This window comes from Chiloscyllium plagiosum, unplaced genomic scaffold (genome assembly GCF_037043375.1).
Source record: "Chiloscyllium plagiosum isolate Xiang-an unplaced genomic scaffold, Cpla_swu_hap1 HiC_scaffold_33, whole genome shotgun sequence".
NCBI classification, from domain to species: Eukaryota; Metazoa; Chordata; class Chondrichthyes; order Orectolobiformes; family Hemiscylliidae; genus Chiloscyllium; species Chiloscyllium plagiosum.
The window spans coordinates 29,781,853-29,800,697 of record NW_028270171.1 but is presented as its reverse complement, the minus strand read 5'-3'; the positions used below and the strand labels follow the sequence as shown (position 1 = coordinate 29,800,697).

Sequence of the window (18,845 nt, the reverse complement as noted above, 5' to 3'; positions counted from 1 at the left end):
TGAGGCATGACCTGCCCTTCACAAAACCATGCTGACTATCCTTGATCGCATTATTCCTATCCAGATGTTCATAAATCCTATCCCTTACAATTCTCTCTAAGACTATGCCCATAACAGAAGTGAGACTCACCGGCCTATAGTTACTAGGGTTATCCCTACTCCCCTTCTTGAACAAGGGAACCACATTTGCTATCCTTCAGTCTTCTGGCACTATTCCTGTAGACAACGAGGACATAAAAATCAAGGCCAATTCCTCTGCAATCTCCTCCCTTGCTTCCCAGAGAATCCTAGGATAAATGCCATCAGGCCCAGGGGACTTATCTATTTTCACCCTTTCCAGAATTTCCAACACCTCTTCCCTACATACCTCAAAGCCATTCATTCCACTTAATTGTGACTCAGTATTCACATCGGCAACAATGTCCTGTTCCTGAGTGAATACTGACAAAAAATATTCATTCAGTGTCTCCACAATCTCTTCAGCCTCCACACGCAACTTCCCACTACTATCCTTGACTGGACCTATTCCTAGGTAAAAACAATGACTGCAGATGCTGGAAACCAGATTCTGGATCAGTGGTGCTGGAAGAGCACAGCAGTTCAGGCAGCATCCGACGAGCAGCAAAATCGACGTTTCGGGCAAAAGCCCTTCATAGACCTATTCCTACCCTAGTCATTCTTTTATTCCTGACATACCTATAGAAAGCCTTAGGGTTTTCCCTAATCCTACCAACTTAGGACCTTTCATGTCCCCTCCTTGCTGCTCTTAGCTCTCTCTTCAGATCCTTCCTCGCTACCTTATAACTCTTAATCGCCCCAATTGAACCTTCACGCCTCATCTTTACAGAGGCCGCCCTCTTCCAGTTAACAAGGGATTCCAATTCCTTATTAAACCACGGCTCCCTCACACGACCCTTTCCTCCCTGCCTGACAGGTACATACTTATCAAGGACAATCAATAGTTGCTCCTTGAACAAGCTCCACATATCAATTACGCCCTTGCCTTGAAGCCTACTTTTCCAAGCCACGCATCCTACGTCGTGCCTCACCTCTTGTTGGCCTGTCTACATATTGTGTCAGGAAACCCTCCTGCACACATTGGACAAACACCAACCCATCTAACGAACTCGAGCTATAGCTTTCCCAGTCAATATCTGGAAAGTTAAAGTCCCCCATAACAACCACCCTATTACTTTCACTCTTGATTAGATTACTTACAGTGTGGAAACAGGCCCAACAAGTCCACACCGACCCGCCAAAGCACAACTCACCCATTCCCCTACATTTACCCCTTTACCTAACACTATGGGCAATTTAGCATGGCCAATTCACCTGACCTGCACATCTTTGGACTGTGGGAGGAAACCGCAGCACCCGGAGGAAACCCACGCAGACACGGGGAGAATGTGCAAACTTCACACAGTCAGTCGCCTGAGTCGGGAATTGAACCCATGTCTCTGGCACTGTGAGGCAGCAGTGCTAACCACTGTGCCACCGTGCTGCCCTCAATCTTCTCCTGAATCATCCTCGCAATCCTTTCTTCTACATCTCCAGGACTATTAGGAGGCTTGTAGAAAACTCCTGACAGGGTGACCTCACCTTTCCTATTCCTAACCTCAGCCCAAACTACCTCAGATGGCGAGTCTTCATCCATCGTCCTTTCCACCGCTGTAATACTATCTTTGACAAGCAATGCCACACCTCCCCCTCTTTTACCCCCACCTCTGACCCTACTAAAACATTTAAACCCTGGAACCTGCAACAGCCAATCTTGTCCCTGTTCTACCCATGTCTCCGTAATAGCCACAACATCGAAGTCCCAGGTACCAACCCACGCTGCAAGTTCACCTACCTTATTCCGTATACTTCTTGCATTGAACTATACATACTTCAAGCCACTTTTCTGTTTACAGGCACCCTCCTTTGAGATTGATGCCATGTTCCTAACCTCCCTACACTCCAGGTCCTACACCCTAAAGCTACAGTCTAGGTTCCCATGCCCCTGCAGAGTTAGTTTAAACCCCCCCCCCCCGCCCCAAGAGCACTAGCAAACCTCCCTCCAAGGATACTGGTGCCCCTCAGATTCAGGTGTAGACCATCCTGTTTATAGAGGTCCCACCTTCCCCAGAAAGAACCCCAGTTATCCAGATATCGGAATCCCTCCCTCCTGCACCATCCTTGTAGCCACGCATTTAACTGTTCTATCTCCCTATTCCTCGACTCTCTATCACGTGGCACCAGTAACAAACCAGAGACAACAACTCTGTTTGTTCTAACTCTGCTGTTGCTGGGCGAGTCTGCTCTCCCTGGGTCAGGGGAGTGTACTCTCCCTGGGTCAGAGTGCTGTTGCTGTGGGAGTGTACTCTCCCTGGGTCAGGGGGCTGTGGGAGTGTGCTCTCCCTGCGTCAGGGTGCTGTTGCTGGGGGAGTGTACTCTCCCTGGGTCAGGGTGCTGTTGCTGGGGGAGTGTGCTCTCCCTGGGTTAGGGGGCTGTTGCTGAGGGAGTGTACTCTCCCTGCATCAGGGTGCTGTTGCTGTGGGAGTGTACTCTCCCTGGGTCAGGGGGCTGTGGGAGTGTGCTCTCCCTGCGTCAGGGTGCTGTTGCTGGGGGAGTGTACTCACCCTGGGTCAGGGTGCTGTTGCTGGGGGAGTGTGCTCTCCCTGGGTTAGGGGGCTGTTGCTGAGGGAGTGTACTCTCCCTGCGTCAGGGTGCTGTTGCTGGGGGAGTGTGCTCTCCCTGGGTCAGGGTGGGGTTGCTGGGGGAGTGTACTCTCCCTGGGTCAGAGTGCTGTTGCTGGGGGAGTGTACTCTCCCTGGGTCAGGGGGCTGTGGGAGTGTGCTCTCCCTGGTCAGGGGGCTGTGGGAGTGTGCTCTCCCTGGTCAGGGGGCTGTGGGAGTGTGCTCTCCCTGGTCAGGGGGCTGTGGGAGTGTGCTCTCCCTGGTCAGGGGGCTGTGGGAGTGTGCTCTCCCTGGGTCAGGGTGCTGTTGCTGGGGGAGTGTGCTCTCCCTGGGTCAGGGTGGGGTTGCTGGGGGAGTGTACTCTCCCTGGGTCAGAGTGCTGTTGCTGGGGGAGTGTACTCTCCCTGGGTCAGGGGGCTGTGGGAGTGTGCTCTCCCTGGTCAGGGGGCTGTGGGAGTGTGCTCTCCCTGGTCAGGGGGCTGTGGGAGTGTGCTCTCCCTGGTCAGGGGGCTGTGGGAGTGTGCTCTCCCTGGGTCAGGGTGCTGGGGGAGTGTACTCTCCCTGGGTCAGGGGGCTGTGGGAGTGTGCTCTCCCTGGGTCAGGGGGCTGTGGGAGTGTGCTCTCCCTGGTCAGGGGGCTGTGGGAGTGTGCTCTCCCTGGTCAGGGGGCTGTGGGAGTGTGCCCTCCCTGGTCAGGGGGCTGTGGGAGAGTGCTCTCCCTGGGTCAGGGTGCTGGGGGAGTGTGCTCTCCCTGGGTCAGGGTGCTGGGGGAGTGTACTCTCCCTGGGTCAGGGTGCTGGGGGAGTGTACTCTCCCTGGGCCAGGGTGCTGTTGCTGGGGGAGTGTGTTCTCCCTGGGTCAGGGTGCTGTTGCTGGGGGAGTGTGCTCTCCCTGGGTCAGGGTGCTGTTGCTGGGGGAGTGTGCTCTCCCTGGGTCAGGGTGCTGTTGCTGGGGGAGTGTACTCTCCCTGGGTCAGGGTGCGGTTGCTGGGGGAGTGTACTCTCCCTGGGTCAGGGTGCGGTTGCTGGGGGAGTGTGTTCTCCCTGGGTCAGGGTGCTGTTGCTGGGGGAGTGCGCTCTCCCTGGGTCAGAGTGCTGTTGCTGTAGGAGTGCGCTCTCCCTGGGTCAGAGTGCACTATAATATCTCTTTTATATCAAACTGATGGGTATAGAGGCAACCGGGAGTAAGTGGTTCATTCAGGCCCAGAGACACGGGATGGGGTGGGGAACAGGCCCAGAGACACGGGGTGGGGTGGGGAATAGATAAATACACACACCTCTGAAGATCGCAGGACAAATTAAGACTGTTTAACTAAATCCAAGGATTCCATGTTTATTTTTAATATGTAGAAAGAGAATGTAAAAACAAGAAAGTTATGCTGAACCTTTACAAACTAGTTCAGGCTCCAACTCCAGTCTTGTGCTCAATTGTAAATATGACATGCCAGGAAAGATGTCAAGGCCTTAGAGATAGTGCGGAGATTCACACGTGGTTCCAGGGATGAGGAACATCAGTTTTATGGAGTCTGGAAAGAGCAGGGCTATCTCTCTGGGAGCAGAGTTTTCAGAGGAGAGTTGATAGATGCTCAAAATCATGATGGCTTTGATTGAAGAAATAAGGAGAAATTGATTCATCTTGAGTACTGTACACAGTATTGGTCATCTTATTTAAGGAAGGATTTTAGATTAGATTTCCTACAGTGTGGAAACAGGCCCTTTGGCCCAACAAGTCCACACCGACCCTCCAAAGAGTAACCCACACAGACCTATTTCCCTCTGATTGATGCACCTAACACTATGGGCAACTTAGCACGGCCAATTCACCTGACCTGCATACCTTTGGACTGTGGGGGGAAACTGGAGCACCTGGAGGAAACCGGGGAGAATGTGCAAACTCCACACAGACAGTCACCCGAGGCTGGAATCGAACCTGGGACCCTGGTGCTGTGAGGCTGCAGTGCTAACCACTGAGCCACTGTTCCGCCCCATTTCCCCGCACCTAGGATGTAAATGCATTGGAGACTGTACACAGAGAAGCTTCATGAGACTGAAACCTGGATTGGATGGGCTGTGTTATGAGGAAAGACTAGGATTGTATCCTTTGGGGTTCAGAAGAATAAGAGGTGACTTCATTGTAACATGGAGGATCCTGAGAGGTCATGAAAGGGTAAGTGTGGAGAGGGAAAATCTAAAAGTATCACTATTTAAAAATCAGGGATTTCTCAGTTAAAATAGAGAAGAGGTGGAATTGTTTCTTCCTGAAAAGACGATGGAACCAGGGTCCTTTAATATTTTTAAGGCAGAGGTGGAGAGATTCTTGTTTACCAATCGGGGGCGGGGTGGGGGGCGCGAAAGGTTAGCAGGGGTAAGTATGAATGTAGATTTGAACTTAGTATCAGATCAGCCATGATGTTCTTATATGGCAGAGTGGTCTTGATTCAAATCGAAGTTGGACAAGTTAGGACTTTTTTTCTTTAGAATGTAGGAGACTGAGGAAGAATCTTATAGCAGTGTATAAGATCATGAGAGGCAAGGATAGGGTGAATGCACTCAGTCTTTTTCCCAAGGTTGGGGAATTGAGGACTAGAGGGCTAAGTTTAAGGCGAGAGGGGAAAGAATAAAAGGGAACTTGACAGGCAACTTTTTTTTACAGTCAGGATGATATGCATATGGTATGAGCTGCCAGTGGAAGTGGTTGAGGCAGGTACATTGACAATATTTAAAAGGCATTTGGACAAATACATGGATAGGAAAGATTTAGAAGGGTATGGGGTAGGTGCGGGGAAATGGGGCTAGCTTGGATGGATATTTTGGTTGGCATGGACCAGTTTGGGTCAAAGGTCCAATCTCTGTGCTGTCGGACTCTATGATTCGATATGTTTTTATGCTTCCAGCAACAACGACACCGATGATTGGCAAAGCAATCAGAGGAAAATAGCATTTTCCACAGCAAATTAATACGGTTGGGGATGCACTGCTCTGGAAACGTGAAGGTAGTCGATTCCCTTAAAAGTGAAAAAGCTTTTGAGAGACCAAGAAAATGAGTCTACCTTTATGAAAGAGCTTGCACATACAAGGTGCCCAAGTTACAAGGTTCTAAAGATTCAGAGGGACAGGGCAAGTGAGAAAGATAACAAGGAAAAGTAGTTGAGCACATAGGCCAGATCATTAGTTTTACTGGTTGAGATCTAAACATCAAATGAGAATTCCCTTGTTCTTTGATAACATAGGACGTCTGAGAGCATACGGATCTTGACTTGACATCTGATTGAAAAGATAAGGCATGTCTGACAGTGCAGTACTCCCTAAACACTGATTGATTAAAAATAGCTACAGAAGAGAGCTGGCAATCTGTTCAGAGGTCGTATGGCACACCTTTGAAGCAGATAGGATTTGAATTGGAGCCTTTTGGCCCAGAACTGAGGATACTACCATTGCACCGTAAGGGCCCTCAGCTTTCAATTACGTGCTCAGGTTTTTGGAGCAGGACCACCACTCAAAATCACGGGGCTAACGAGAATACTGAGAGTAAGGAAGATAGTACCAGAGAGGATGTAAGATATTTCCCTGAAGCGACGGAGGTTGAGGGGTGACCTTATAGAGGTTTACAAAATTATAAGGGGGCATGGATTGGGTAAATAGACAAAGTCTTTCCCTGGGGTCGGAGAGTCTAGAACTAGAGTGCATAGGTTTAGGGTGAGAGGGGAAAGATATAAAAGAGACCTAAGGGGCAACATTTTCACACAGAGGGTGGTACGTGTTTGGAATGAGCTGCCAGAGGATGTGGTGGAGGCTGGTATAAGTACAACATTTAAGAGGCATTTGGATGGGTATATGAATAGGAAAGGTTTGGAGGGATATGGGCCAGGTGCTGGCAGGTGGGACTAGATTGGGTTGAGATATCTGGTCGGGATGGACGGGTTGGACCGAAGGGTCTGTTTCCATGCTGTACATCTCTATGACTCTATGCTGGAGAAGCCAGCAGTTCATTGACTGGACTTGCAACCAGTAGGATGGGGGAGGGAATATGGCAGGGGAAAGATATAGCACGTCCACTCTGACTTCACCAGAACATGTCTAACATTTTAAAATAAGTCACACCAACCTGACACCCACTGGCCATTGTCAAACTTCAGGCTCTGTCCTCCAATATTCATCATAGGAGCACCATGATCCAAGCCCAGCTCAACTTCACGGCTCGCACGATCGAGCTGGAACAAACACAGACCCAGACAATATTACAGCCAGCACTCCACACAGCAATACTCACCATCCCCGTGACCAGCACTCACACAGCAATACTCACCTTCCCCACGACCAACACTCCACACAGCAATACTCACCATCCCCACGACCAGCACTCACACAGCAATACTCACCATCCCCACGACCAGTACTCACACAGCAATACTCACCATCCTCATGACCAGCACTCACACAGCTATACTCACCATCCCCACGACCAGCAGTCACACAGCTATACTCACCATCCCCACAAACAGCACTCACACAGCAAAACTCACCATCCCCACGGCCAGCACTCACACAGCTATACTCACCGTCCCCACAAACAGCACTCACACAGCAAAACTCACCATCCCCACGACCAGTACCCACACAGCAATACTCACCATCCCCACGACCAGCACTCACACAGCAATACTCACCATCCTCATGACCAGCACTCACACAGCAATACTCACCATCCCCACGACCAGTACTCACACAGCAAAACTCACCATCCCCACGACCAGCACTCACACAGCAATACTCACCATCCCCACGACCAGCACTCACACAGCAATACTCACCATCCTCATGGCCAGCACTCACACAGCAATACTCACCATCCTCATGACCAGCACTCACACAGCAATACTCACAATCCCCATGACCATCACTCACACAGCGAGACGCACCAATCTCACGACCAGTACTCCACACAGCAATACTCACCATCCTCATGACCAGCACTCACACAGCAATTCTCACCATCCCCACGACCAGTACTAACACAGCAAAACTCACCATCCCCACGACCAGCACTCACACAGCAATAGTCACCATCCTCATGACCAGCACTCACACAGCAATACTCACCATCCTCATGACCAGCACTCACACAGCAATACTCACAATCCCCATGACCATCACTCACAAAGCTATACGCACCAATCTCACGACCAGTACTCCACACAGCAATAATCACCATCCCCACGACCAGTACTCACACAACAATACTCACCATCCTCACGACCAGTACTCACACAGCAATACTCACAATCCCCACGACCAGTACTCACACAGCAATACTCATCATTCTCACGACCAGTACTCACACAGCAATACTCATCATTCTCACGACCAGTACTCACACAGCAATACTCACCATCCCCACGACCAGCACTCACACAGCTATACTCACCATCCCCACAACCAGCACTCACACAGCAAAACTCACCAACCCCACGACCAGCACTCACACAGCAATACTCACCAATCCCACGACCAGAACTCACACAGCAATACTCACCATCCCCACGACCAGCAGTCACACAGCGACTCTCACCATCCCCACGAACAGCACTCACACAGCAATACTCATCATTCTCACGACCAGTACTCCACATAGCAATACTCACCATCCCCACGACCAGCATTCACACAGCAATACTCACCATCCCCACGACCAGCACTCACACAGCAATACTCATCATTCTCACGACCAGTACTCCACATAGCAATACTCACCATCCCCACGACCAGCACTCACACAGCTATACTCACCATCCCCACAACCAGCACTCACACAGCAAAACTCACCATCCCCACGACCAGCACTCACACAGCAATACTCACCAATCCCACGACCAGAACTCACACAGCAATACTCACCATCCTCATTACCAGCACTCACACAGCAAAACTCACCATCCCCACGACCAGCAGTCACACAGCGATACTCACCATCCCCACAAACAGCACTCACACAGCAATACTCACCATCCCCACGACCAGTACTCCACATAGCAATACTCACCGTCCCCACGACCAGCACTCACACAGCAATACTCACCATCCTCATGACCAGCACTCACACAGCTATACTCACCATCCCCACGACCAGTACCCACACAGCTATACTCACCATCCCCACGACCAGTACCCACACAGCAATACTCACCATCCACATGACCAGCACTCACACAGCAATACTCACCATCCCCACGACCAGTACCCACACAGCAATACTCACCATCCCCACGACCAGCACTCACAGCAAAACTCACCATCCCCACGACCAGCACTCACACAGCAAAACTCACCATCCCCACGACTAGCACTCACACAGCTATACTCACCATCCTCATGACCAGCACTCACACAGCAATACTCACCATCCTCATGACCAGCACTCACACAGTAATACTCACCATCCACCCGACCAGTACTCACACAGCAAAACTCACCATCCCCACGACCAGCACTCACACAGCAATACTCACCATTCTCATGACCAGCACTCACATAGCAATACTCACCATCCTCATGACCAGCACTCACACAGCAATACTCACCATCCTCATGGCCAGCACTCACACAGCAATACTCACCATCCTCATGACCAGCACTCACACAGCAATACTCACAATCCCCATGACCATCACTCACACAGCTATACGCACCATTCTCACGACCAGTACTCCACACAACAATAATCATCATCCCCACGACCAGTACTTCACACAGCAATACACACCATCCCCACGACCAGTACTCCACACAGCAATACACACCATCCCCATGACCAGCATTCACACAGCTATACTCACCATCCCCACGATCAACACTCACACAGCAATACTCACCATCCCCACGACCAGCACTTCTCACAGCAATACTCACCATCCCCGTGACCAGCACTCACACAGCTATACTCACCATCCCCACGACCAGCACTCACACAGCTATACGCACCATTCTCACGACCAGTACTCACACAGCAATACTCACCATTCTCACGACCAGTACTCACACAGCAATACTCACCATTCCCACGACCAGCACTCCACACTGCAATACTCACCATCCTCACGACCAGTGCTCACACAGCAATACTCACCATCCCCATGACCAGCACTCACACAGTAATACTCACCATCCTCACGACCAGTACTCACACAGCTATACTCACCATCCACATGACCAGCACTCACACAGCAATACTCACCATCCCCACGACCAGTACCCACACAGCAAAACTCACCATCCCCACGACCAGCAGTCACACAGCTATACTCACCATCCCCACAAACAGCACTCACACAGCAAAACTCACCATCCCCACGACTAGCACTCACACAGCTATACTCACCATCCCCAGACCAGCACTCACACAGCAATACTCACCATCCCCACGACCAGTACTCCACATAGCAATACTCACCATCCCCACGACCAGCACGCACAGCAATACTCACCATCCTCATGAACAGCACTCACACAGCAATACTCACCATCCTCATGACCAGCACTCACACAGCAATACTCACCATCCCCACGACCAGCAGTCACACAGCTATACTCACCATCCCCACGACTAGCACCCACACAGCTATACTCACCATCCCCACGACCAGCACTCACACAGCAAAACTCACCATCCCCACGACTAGCACTCACACAGCTATACTCACCATCCTCATGACCAGCACTCACACAGCAATACTCACCATCCTCGCGACCAGCACTCACACAGCAATTCTCACCATCCTCACGACCAGCACTCACCATCCCCACGACCAGTACTCACACAGCAATATTCACCATCCCCGCGACCAGCACTCTCACAGCAATACTCACCATCCTCACGACCAGTACTCACCATCCCCACGACCAGTACTCACACAGCAATACTCACCATCCCCGCGACCATCACTCTCACGGCAATACTCACCATTCTCATGACCAGTACTCACACAGCAATACTCACCATCCCCACGACAAAGAAATGGCAGAGGAATTAAATGGGTACTTCAGATCTGTGTTCACTTGGGAAGACACAAGCAATCTCCCTGAGGTAACAGTGGCTGAAGGACCTGAACTTAAGGGAATTTATATTTGCCAAGATTTGGTGTTGGAAAAGCTGTTAGGTCTGAAGGTTGATAAGTCTCCGGGGCCTGATGGTCTGCATCCCAGGGTACTGAAGGAGGTGGCTCGGGAAATTGTGGATGCGTTGGTGATTATTTTCCAGAGTGCAATAGATTCGGGGTCGGTTCCTGAGGATTGGAGGGTGGCTCATGTTATACCACTTTTTAAGAAAGGTGGGCGAGAGAAAGCAGGTAATTATAGACCAGTTAGTCTGACCTCAGTGGTCGGAAAGATGCTGGAGTCTATTATAAAGGATGAAATTACTGCACATCTGGATAGTAGTAACAGGATAGGAAAGAGTCAGCATGGATTTATGAAGGGGAAATCATGCTTGACTAATCTTCTTGAATTTTTTGAGGATGTAACTATGAAGTTGGACGAGGGAAATCCAGTAGATGTAGTGTATCTGGACTTTCAGAAAGCTTTTGATAAAGTCCCACACAGGAGGTTAGTGAGTAAAATTAGGGTGCATGGTATTGGGGGCAAAGTACTAGATTGGATTGAAAATTGGTTGGCTAATAGGAAACAAAGGGTAGTGATAAACGGCTCCATTTCGGAATGGCAGGCAGTGACCAGTGGGGTAACGCAGGGATCCGTGCTGGGACCACAGCTTTTTACAATATATGTTAATGATATAGAAGATGGTATCAGCAATAACATTAGCAAATCTGCTGATGATACAAAGCTGGGTGGCAGGGTGAAAAGTGATGAGGATGTTAGGAGATTACAGGGTGACCTGGACAAGTTAGGTGTGTGGGCAGATGCATGGCAGATGCAGTTTAATGTGGATAAATGTATGGTTATCCACTTTGGTAGCAAGAACAGGAAGGCAGACTACTACCTCAATGGAATCAATTTATGTAAAGGGGCAGTACAGAGAGATCTGGGTGTTCTTGTACACCAGTCAATGAAGGCAAGCATGCAGGTATAGCAGGTAGTGATGAAGGCTAATAGTATGCTGGCCTTCATAACAAGAGGAATTGAGTATAGAAGCAAAGAGGTGCTTCTGCAGCTGTACAGGGCCCTGGTGAGACCACACCTGGAGTACTGTGTGCAGTTCCTGGTCTCCAAATTTGAGAAAAGACATTCTGGCTATTGAGGGAGTACAGCATAGGTTCACGAGGTCAATTCCTGGAATGGCAGGATTACCTTACACTGAAAGACTGAAGCGACTGGGCTTGTATACCCTTGAGTTTCGAAGATTGAGAGGGGATCTGATTGAGACGTATAAGATTATGAAAGGATTGGACACTCTGGCAGTAGGAAACATATTTCCACTGATGGGTGAGTGCCGAACCAGAGGACACAGCTTAAAAATACGGGGTAGACCATTTAGGACAGAGCTCAGGAGAAACTTCTTCACCCAGACAGTGGTGGCTGTGTGGAATGCTCTGCCACAAGGGGCAGTGGAGACCCACACTCTGGATTCATTTAAGAAGGAGTTGGATAGAGCTCGCAAAGATAGTGGAATCAAGGGTTATGCAGATAAGGCAGGAACAGGATACTGATTAGGAATGATCAGCCATGATTATATTGAATGGCGGTGCAGGCTCAAAGGGCTGAATGGCCTACTCCTGCACCTATTGTATATTGTCTATTGACCAGCACTCACACAGCAATTCTCACCATCCCCACGACCAGCACTCACACAGCAATTCTCACCATCCTCACAACCAGTACTCCACACAGCAATACTAACCATCCCCACGACCAGTACTCACACAGCAATACTCACCATCCTCACGACCAGTACTCACACAGCTATACTCACCATCCCCACGACCAGCACACACACAGCTATACTCACCATCCCCATGACCAGTATTCCTCACAGCAATACTCACCATCCCCACGACCAGCAGTCACACAGCAATATTCACCATCCCCACGACCAGCACTCACACAGCAATGCTCACCATCCCTACGATCAGTACTCCACACAGCAATACTCACCATCCCCACGACCAGCACTCCACACTGTAATACTAACCATCCCCACGACCAGCAGTCACACAGCAATATTCACCATTCTCACGACCAGTACTCACACAGCAATACTCACCATCCCTGTGACCAGCACTCAAACAGCAATGCTCACCATCCCTACGACCAGTACTCCACACAGCAATACTCACCATCCCCACGACCAGCACACCACACTGCAATACTCACCATCCTCACGACCAGTACTCACACAGCACTACTCACCATCCCCACGACCAGCACTCACACAGCAATACTCACCATCCCCACGACCAGCAGTCCACACAGCAATACTCACCATCCCCACGACCAGCACACACACAGCTATACTCACCATCCCCACGACCAGTACTCACACAGCAATACTCACCATCCCCACGACCAGTACACACACAGCTATACTCACCATCCCCACGACCATCACTCACACAGCTATACTCACCATCCCCACGACCAGCACTCACACAGCAATACTCAACATCCCCACAACCAGTACCCCTCACAGCAATACTCACCATCCCCACGACCAGCACTCACACAGCAAAACTCACCATCCCCACGACCAGCACTCACACAGCAAAACACACCATCCCCACGAACAGAACTCCACACAGCTATACTCACCATCCCCACGACCAGCACTCACACAGCTATACTCACCATCCCCACGACCAGCACTCCTCACAGCAATACTCACCATCCCCACAACCAGCACTCACACAGCTATACTCACCAACCCCACGACCAGCACTCACACAGCAATACTCAACATCCCCACGACCAGTACTCCACACAGCAATACTCACCATCCCCACGACCAGCACTCACACAGCAATACTCACCATTCTCGCGACCAGTACTCACACAGCTATACTCACCATCCTCACGACCAGTACTCACACAGCTATACTCACCATCCCCATGACCAGCATTCACACAGCAATACTCACCATCCCCACGGCCAGCACTCACACAGCAAAACTCACCATCCCCACGACCAGCACTCACACAGCAAAACTCACCATCCGCACGACCAGCACTCCTCACAGCAATAGTAACCATCCCCACGACCAGCACTCACACAGCTATACTCACCATCCCCACGACCAGCACTCACACAGCAATACTCAACATCCCCACGACCAGTACCCCTCACAGCAATACTCACCATCCCCACGACCAGCACTCACACAGCAATACTCACCATCCCCATGACCAGTACTCCACACAGCAATACTCACCATCCCCACGACCAGTACTCCACACAGCAATACTCACCATCCCCGTCACCAGCACTCACACAGCAATACTCACCATCCCCACGACCAGTACTCCACACAGCAATACTCACCATCCCCACGACCAGCACTCCACACTGTAATACTCACCATCCTCACGACTAGTACTCACACAGCAATACTCACCATCCCCACGACCAGCACTCCACACAGCAATACTCACCATCCCCACGACCAGCACTCCACACAGCAATACTCACCATCCCCACGACCAGTACTCACACAGCTATACTTACCATCCCCACGACCAGCACTCACACAGCATTACTCACCATCCCCACGACCAGTCCACACACAGCGATACTCACCATCCCCATGACCAGCACTCACACAGCTATACTCACCATCCTCACGACCAGTACTCACACAGCTATACTCACCATCCTCATGACCAGTACTCACACAGCTATACTCACCATCCCCATGACCAGCATTCACACAGCTATACTCACCATCCCCACGACCAGCACTCACACAGCAAAACTCACCATCCCCACGACCAGCACTCCTCACAGCAATACTCACCATGCCCACGGCCAGCACTCACACAGCAATACTCACCATCCCCCCCACCAGTACTTCACACAGCAATACTCACCATCCCCACGGCCAGTACTCACACAGCAATACTCACCATCATCACGACCAGCACTCACACAGCAATACTCACCAGCCTCACGACCAGTACTCACACAGCTATACTCACCATCCCCACGACCAGCACTCACACAGCTGTACTCACCATCCCCATGACCAGCACTCACACAGCAATACTCACCATCCCCACGACCAACAATCACACAGCAATACTCACCATCCCCACGACCAACACTCACACAACAATACTCACCATTCTCACGACCAGCACTCACACAGCAATACTCACCATCCCCACGAGCAGTACTCCACACAGCAATGCTCACCATCCCCATGACCAGCACTCACACAGCAATACTCACCATCCCCATGACCAGCACTCACACAGCAATACTCACCATCCCCACGACCAGCACTCACACAGCTATACTCACCATCCTCACGAACAGTACTCACACAGCTATACTCACCATCCCCACGACCAGCACTCACACAGCAAAACTCACCATCCCCACGACCAGTACACACACAGCAATACTCACCATCCCCACAACCAGCATTCTCACAGCTATACGCACTATCCTCACGACCAGTACTCACACAGCAATACTCACCATTCTCACGACCAATACTCACACAGCAATACTCACCATCCCCACGACAAGCACTCACACAGCAATACTCACCATCCCCACGACCAGCACTCACACAGCAAAACTCACCATCTTCACGACCAGCACTCACACAGCAATACTCACCATCCCCATGACCAGCACTCACACAGCAATACTCACCATCCTCATGACCAGTACTCACACAGCTATACTCACCATCCTCATGACCAGTACTCCACACAGGAATACTCACCATCCTCATGACCAGTACTCACACAGCTATACTCACCATCCTCATGACCAGTACTCACACAGCTATACTCACCATCCTCATGACCAGTACTCACACAGCTATACTCACCATCCTCATGACCAGTACTCCACACAGCTATACTCACCATCCCCACGACCAGCACTCCTCACAGGAATACTCACCATCCTCACGACCAGCACTCACACTGCAATTCTCACCATCCTCACGACCAGTACTCACACAGCTATACTCACCATCCCCACGACCAGCACTCACACAGCAATACTCACCATCCTCACGACCAGCACTCACACAGCAATACTCACCATCCCCATGACCAGCACTCACACAGCAAAACTCACCATCCCCACGACCAGCACTCCTCACAGGAATATTCACCATCCCCATGACCAGCACTCACACAGCAATACTCACCATCCTCATGACCAGTGTTCACACAGCTATACTCACCATCCTCATGACCAGTACTCCACACAGCTATACTCACCATGCCCACGACCAGTACTCCACACAGCAATACTAACCATCCCCACGACCAGCACTCACACAGCAATTCTCACCATCCCCACGACCAGCACTCACACAGCAATACTCAACATCCCCACGACCAGCACTCACACAGCAATTCTCACCATCCCCATGACCAGCACTCACACAGCTATACTCACCATCCCCACGACCAGCACTCACACAGCTATACTCACCATCCCCACGACCAGCACTCACACAGCAAAACTCACCATCCCCACGACCAGTACACACACAGCAATACTGACCATCCCCACAACCAGCATTCTCACAGCTATACGCACTATCCTCACGACCAGTACTCACACAGCAATACTCACCATCCTCACGACCAGTACTCACACAGCAATACTTACCATTCTCACGACCAATACTCACACAGCAATACTCACCATCTCCACGACCAGCACTCACACAGCAATACTCACCATCCCCACGACCAGCACTCACACAGCAAAACTCACCATCTTCACGACCAGCACTCACACAGCAATACTCACCATCCCCATGACCAACACTCACACAACAATACTCACCATCCTCACGACCAGTACTCCACACAGCAATACTCACCATCCCCACGACCAGCACTCACACATCAATACTCGCCATCCTCACGACCAGTACTCACACAGCTATACTCACCATCCCCACGACCAGCACTCACACAGCAAAACTCACCATCCCCACGACCAGTACACACACAGCAATACTCACCATCCCCACAACCAGCATTCTCACAGCTATACGCACTATCCTCACGACCAGTACTCACACAGCAATACTCACCATCCCCACGACTAGCACTCACACAGCAATACTCACCATCCCCACAACCAGCATTCTCACAGCTATACGCACTATCCTCACGACCAGCACTCACACAGCAATACTCACCATCCCCACGACCAGCACTCACACAGCAAAACACACCATCCTCACGACCAGCACTCACACAGCAATACTCACCATCCCCATGACCAGCACTCACACAGCAAAACTCACCATCCTCATGACCAGTACTCACACAGCTATACTCACCATCCTCATGGCCAGTACTCCACACAGCTATACTCACCATCCCCACGACCAGCACTCCTCACAGGAATACTCACCATCCTCACAACCAGCACTCACACAGCAATTCTCACCATCCTCACGACCAGCACTCACACAGCTATACTCACCATCCCCACGACCAGCACTCACACAGCTATACTCACCATCCCCATGACCAGCACTCACACAGCAATACTCGCCATCCTCACGACTAGTACTCACACAGCTATACTCACCATCCCCACGACCAGCACTCACACAGCAAAACTCACCATCCCCACAACCAGCATTCTCACAGCTATACGCACTATCCTCACGACCAGTACTCACACAGCAATACTCACCATTCTCACGACCAATACTCACACAGCAATACTCACCATCTCCACGACCAGCACTCACACAGCAATACTCACCATCCCCACGACCAGCACTCACACAGCAAAACTCACCATCTTCACGACCAGCACTCACACAGCAATACTCACCATCCCCATGACCAGCACTCACACAGCAAAACTCACCATCCCCACGACGAGCACTCCTCACAGGAATATTCACCATCCCCACGATCAGCACTCACACAGCAATACTCACCATCCTCATGACCAGTACTCACACAGCTATACTCACCATCCTCATGACCAGTACTCCACACAGCTATACTCACCATCCCCATGACCAGTACTCACACAGGAATACTCACCATCCTCATGACCAGTACTCACACAGCTATACTCACCATCCTCATGACCAGTACTCACACAGCTATACTCACCATCCTCATGACCAGTACTCACACAGCTATACTCACCATCCTCATGACCAGTACTCCACACAGCGAAACTCACCATCCCCACGACCAGCACTCCTCACAGGAATACTCACCATCCTCACGACCAGCACTCACACTGCAATTCTCACCATCCTCACGACCAGTACTCACACAGCTATACTCACCATCCCCACGACCAGCACTCACACAGCAAAACTCACCATCCTCACGACCAGCACTCACACAGCAATACTCACCATCCCCATGACCAGCACTCACACAGCAAAAGTCACCATCCCCACGACGAGCACTCCTCACAGGAATATTCACCATCCCCACGATCAGCACTCACACAGCAATACTCACCATCCTCATGACCAGTACTCACACAGCTATACTCACCATCCTCATGACCAGTACTCCACACAGCTATACTCACCATCCCCACGACCAGTACTCCACACAGCAATACTAACCATCCCCACGACCAGCACTCACACAGATATACTCACCATCCCCACGACCAGCACTCACACAGCTATACTCACCATCCTCATGACCAGTACTCACATAGCTATACTCACCATCCTCATGACCAGTACTCCACACAGCTATACTCACCATCCGCACGACCAGCACTCCTCACAGGAATACTCACCATCCTCACAACCAGCACTCACACAGCAATTCTCACCATCCTCACGACCAGTACTCACACAGCTATACTCACCATCCCCACGACCAGCACTCACACAGCAAAACTCACCATCCCCACGACCAGTACACACACAGCAATACTCACCATCCCCACAACCAGCATTCTCACAGCTATACGCACTATCCTCACGACCAGTACTCACACAGCAATACTCACCATTCTCACGACCAAT

At 50.8% G+C, this 18,845-nt stretch overlaps 1 protein-coding gene across 3 annotated transcripts in view; it reads right to left on the bottom strand.

Annotated features, from left to right (window-relative positions):
* Positions 1–18,845, bottom strand: part of cby1 (chibby 1, beta catenin antagonist) — a 60,276-nt gene that overhangs the window by 22,306 nt on the left and 19,125 nt on the right. For 2 of the 3 annotated variants that reach the window (XM_087978121.1, XM_087978122.1), the window contains exon 3: positions 6,782–6,887. In XM_087978121.1, coding sequence (XP_087834247.1) covers positions 6,782–6,887 — 106 coding nt within the window. Of the gene's footprint in view, positions 1–4,001; positions 4,278–6,781; positions 6,888–18,845 lie in introns of those variants that run through there. The other variant, XM_087978123.1, reaches the window with a different exon arrangement.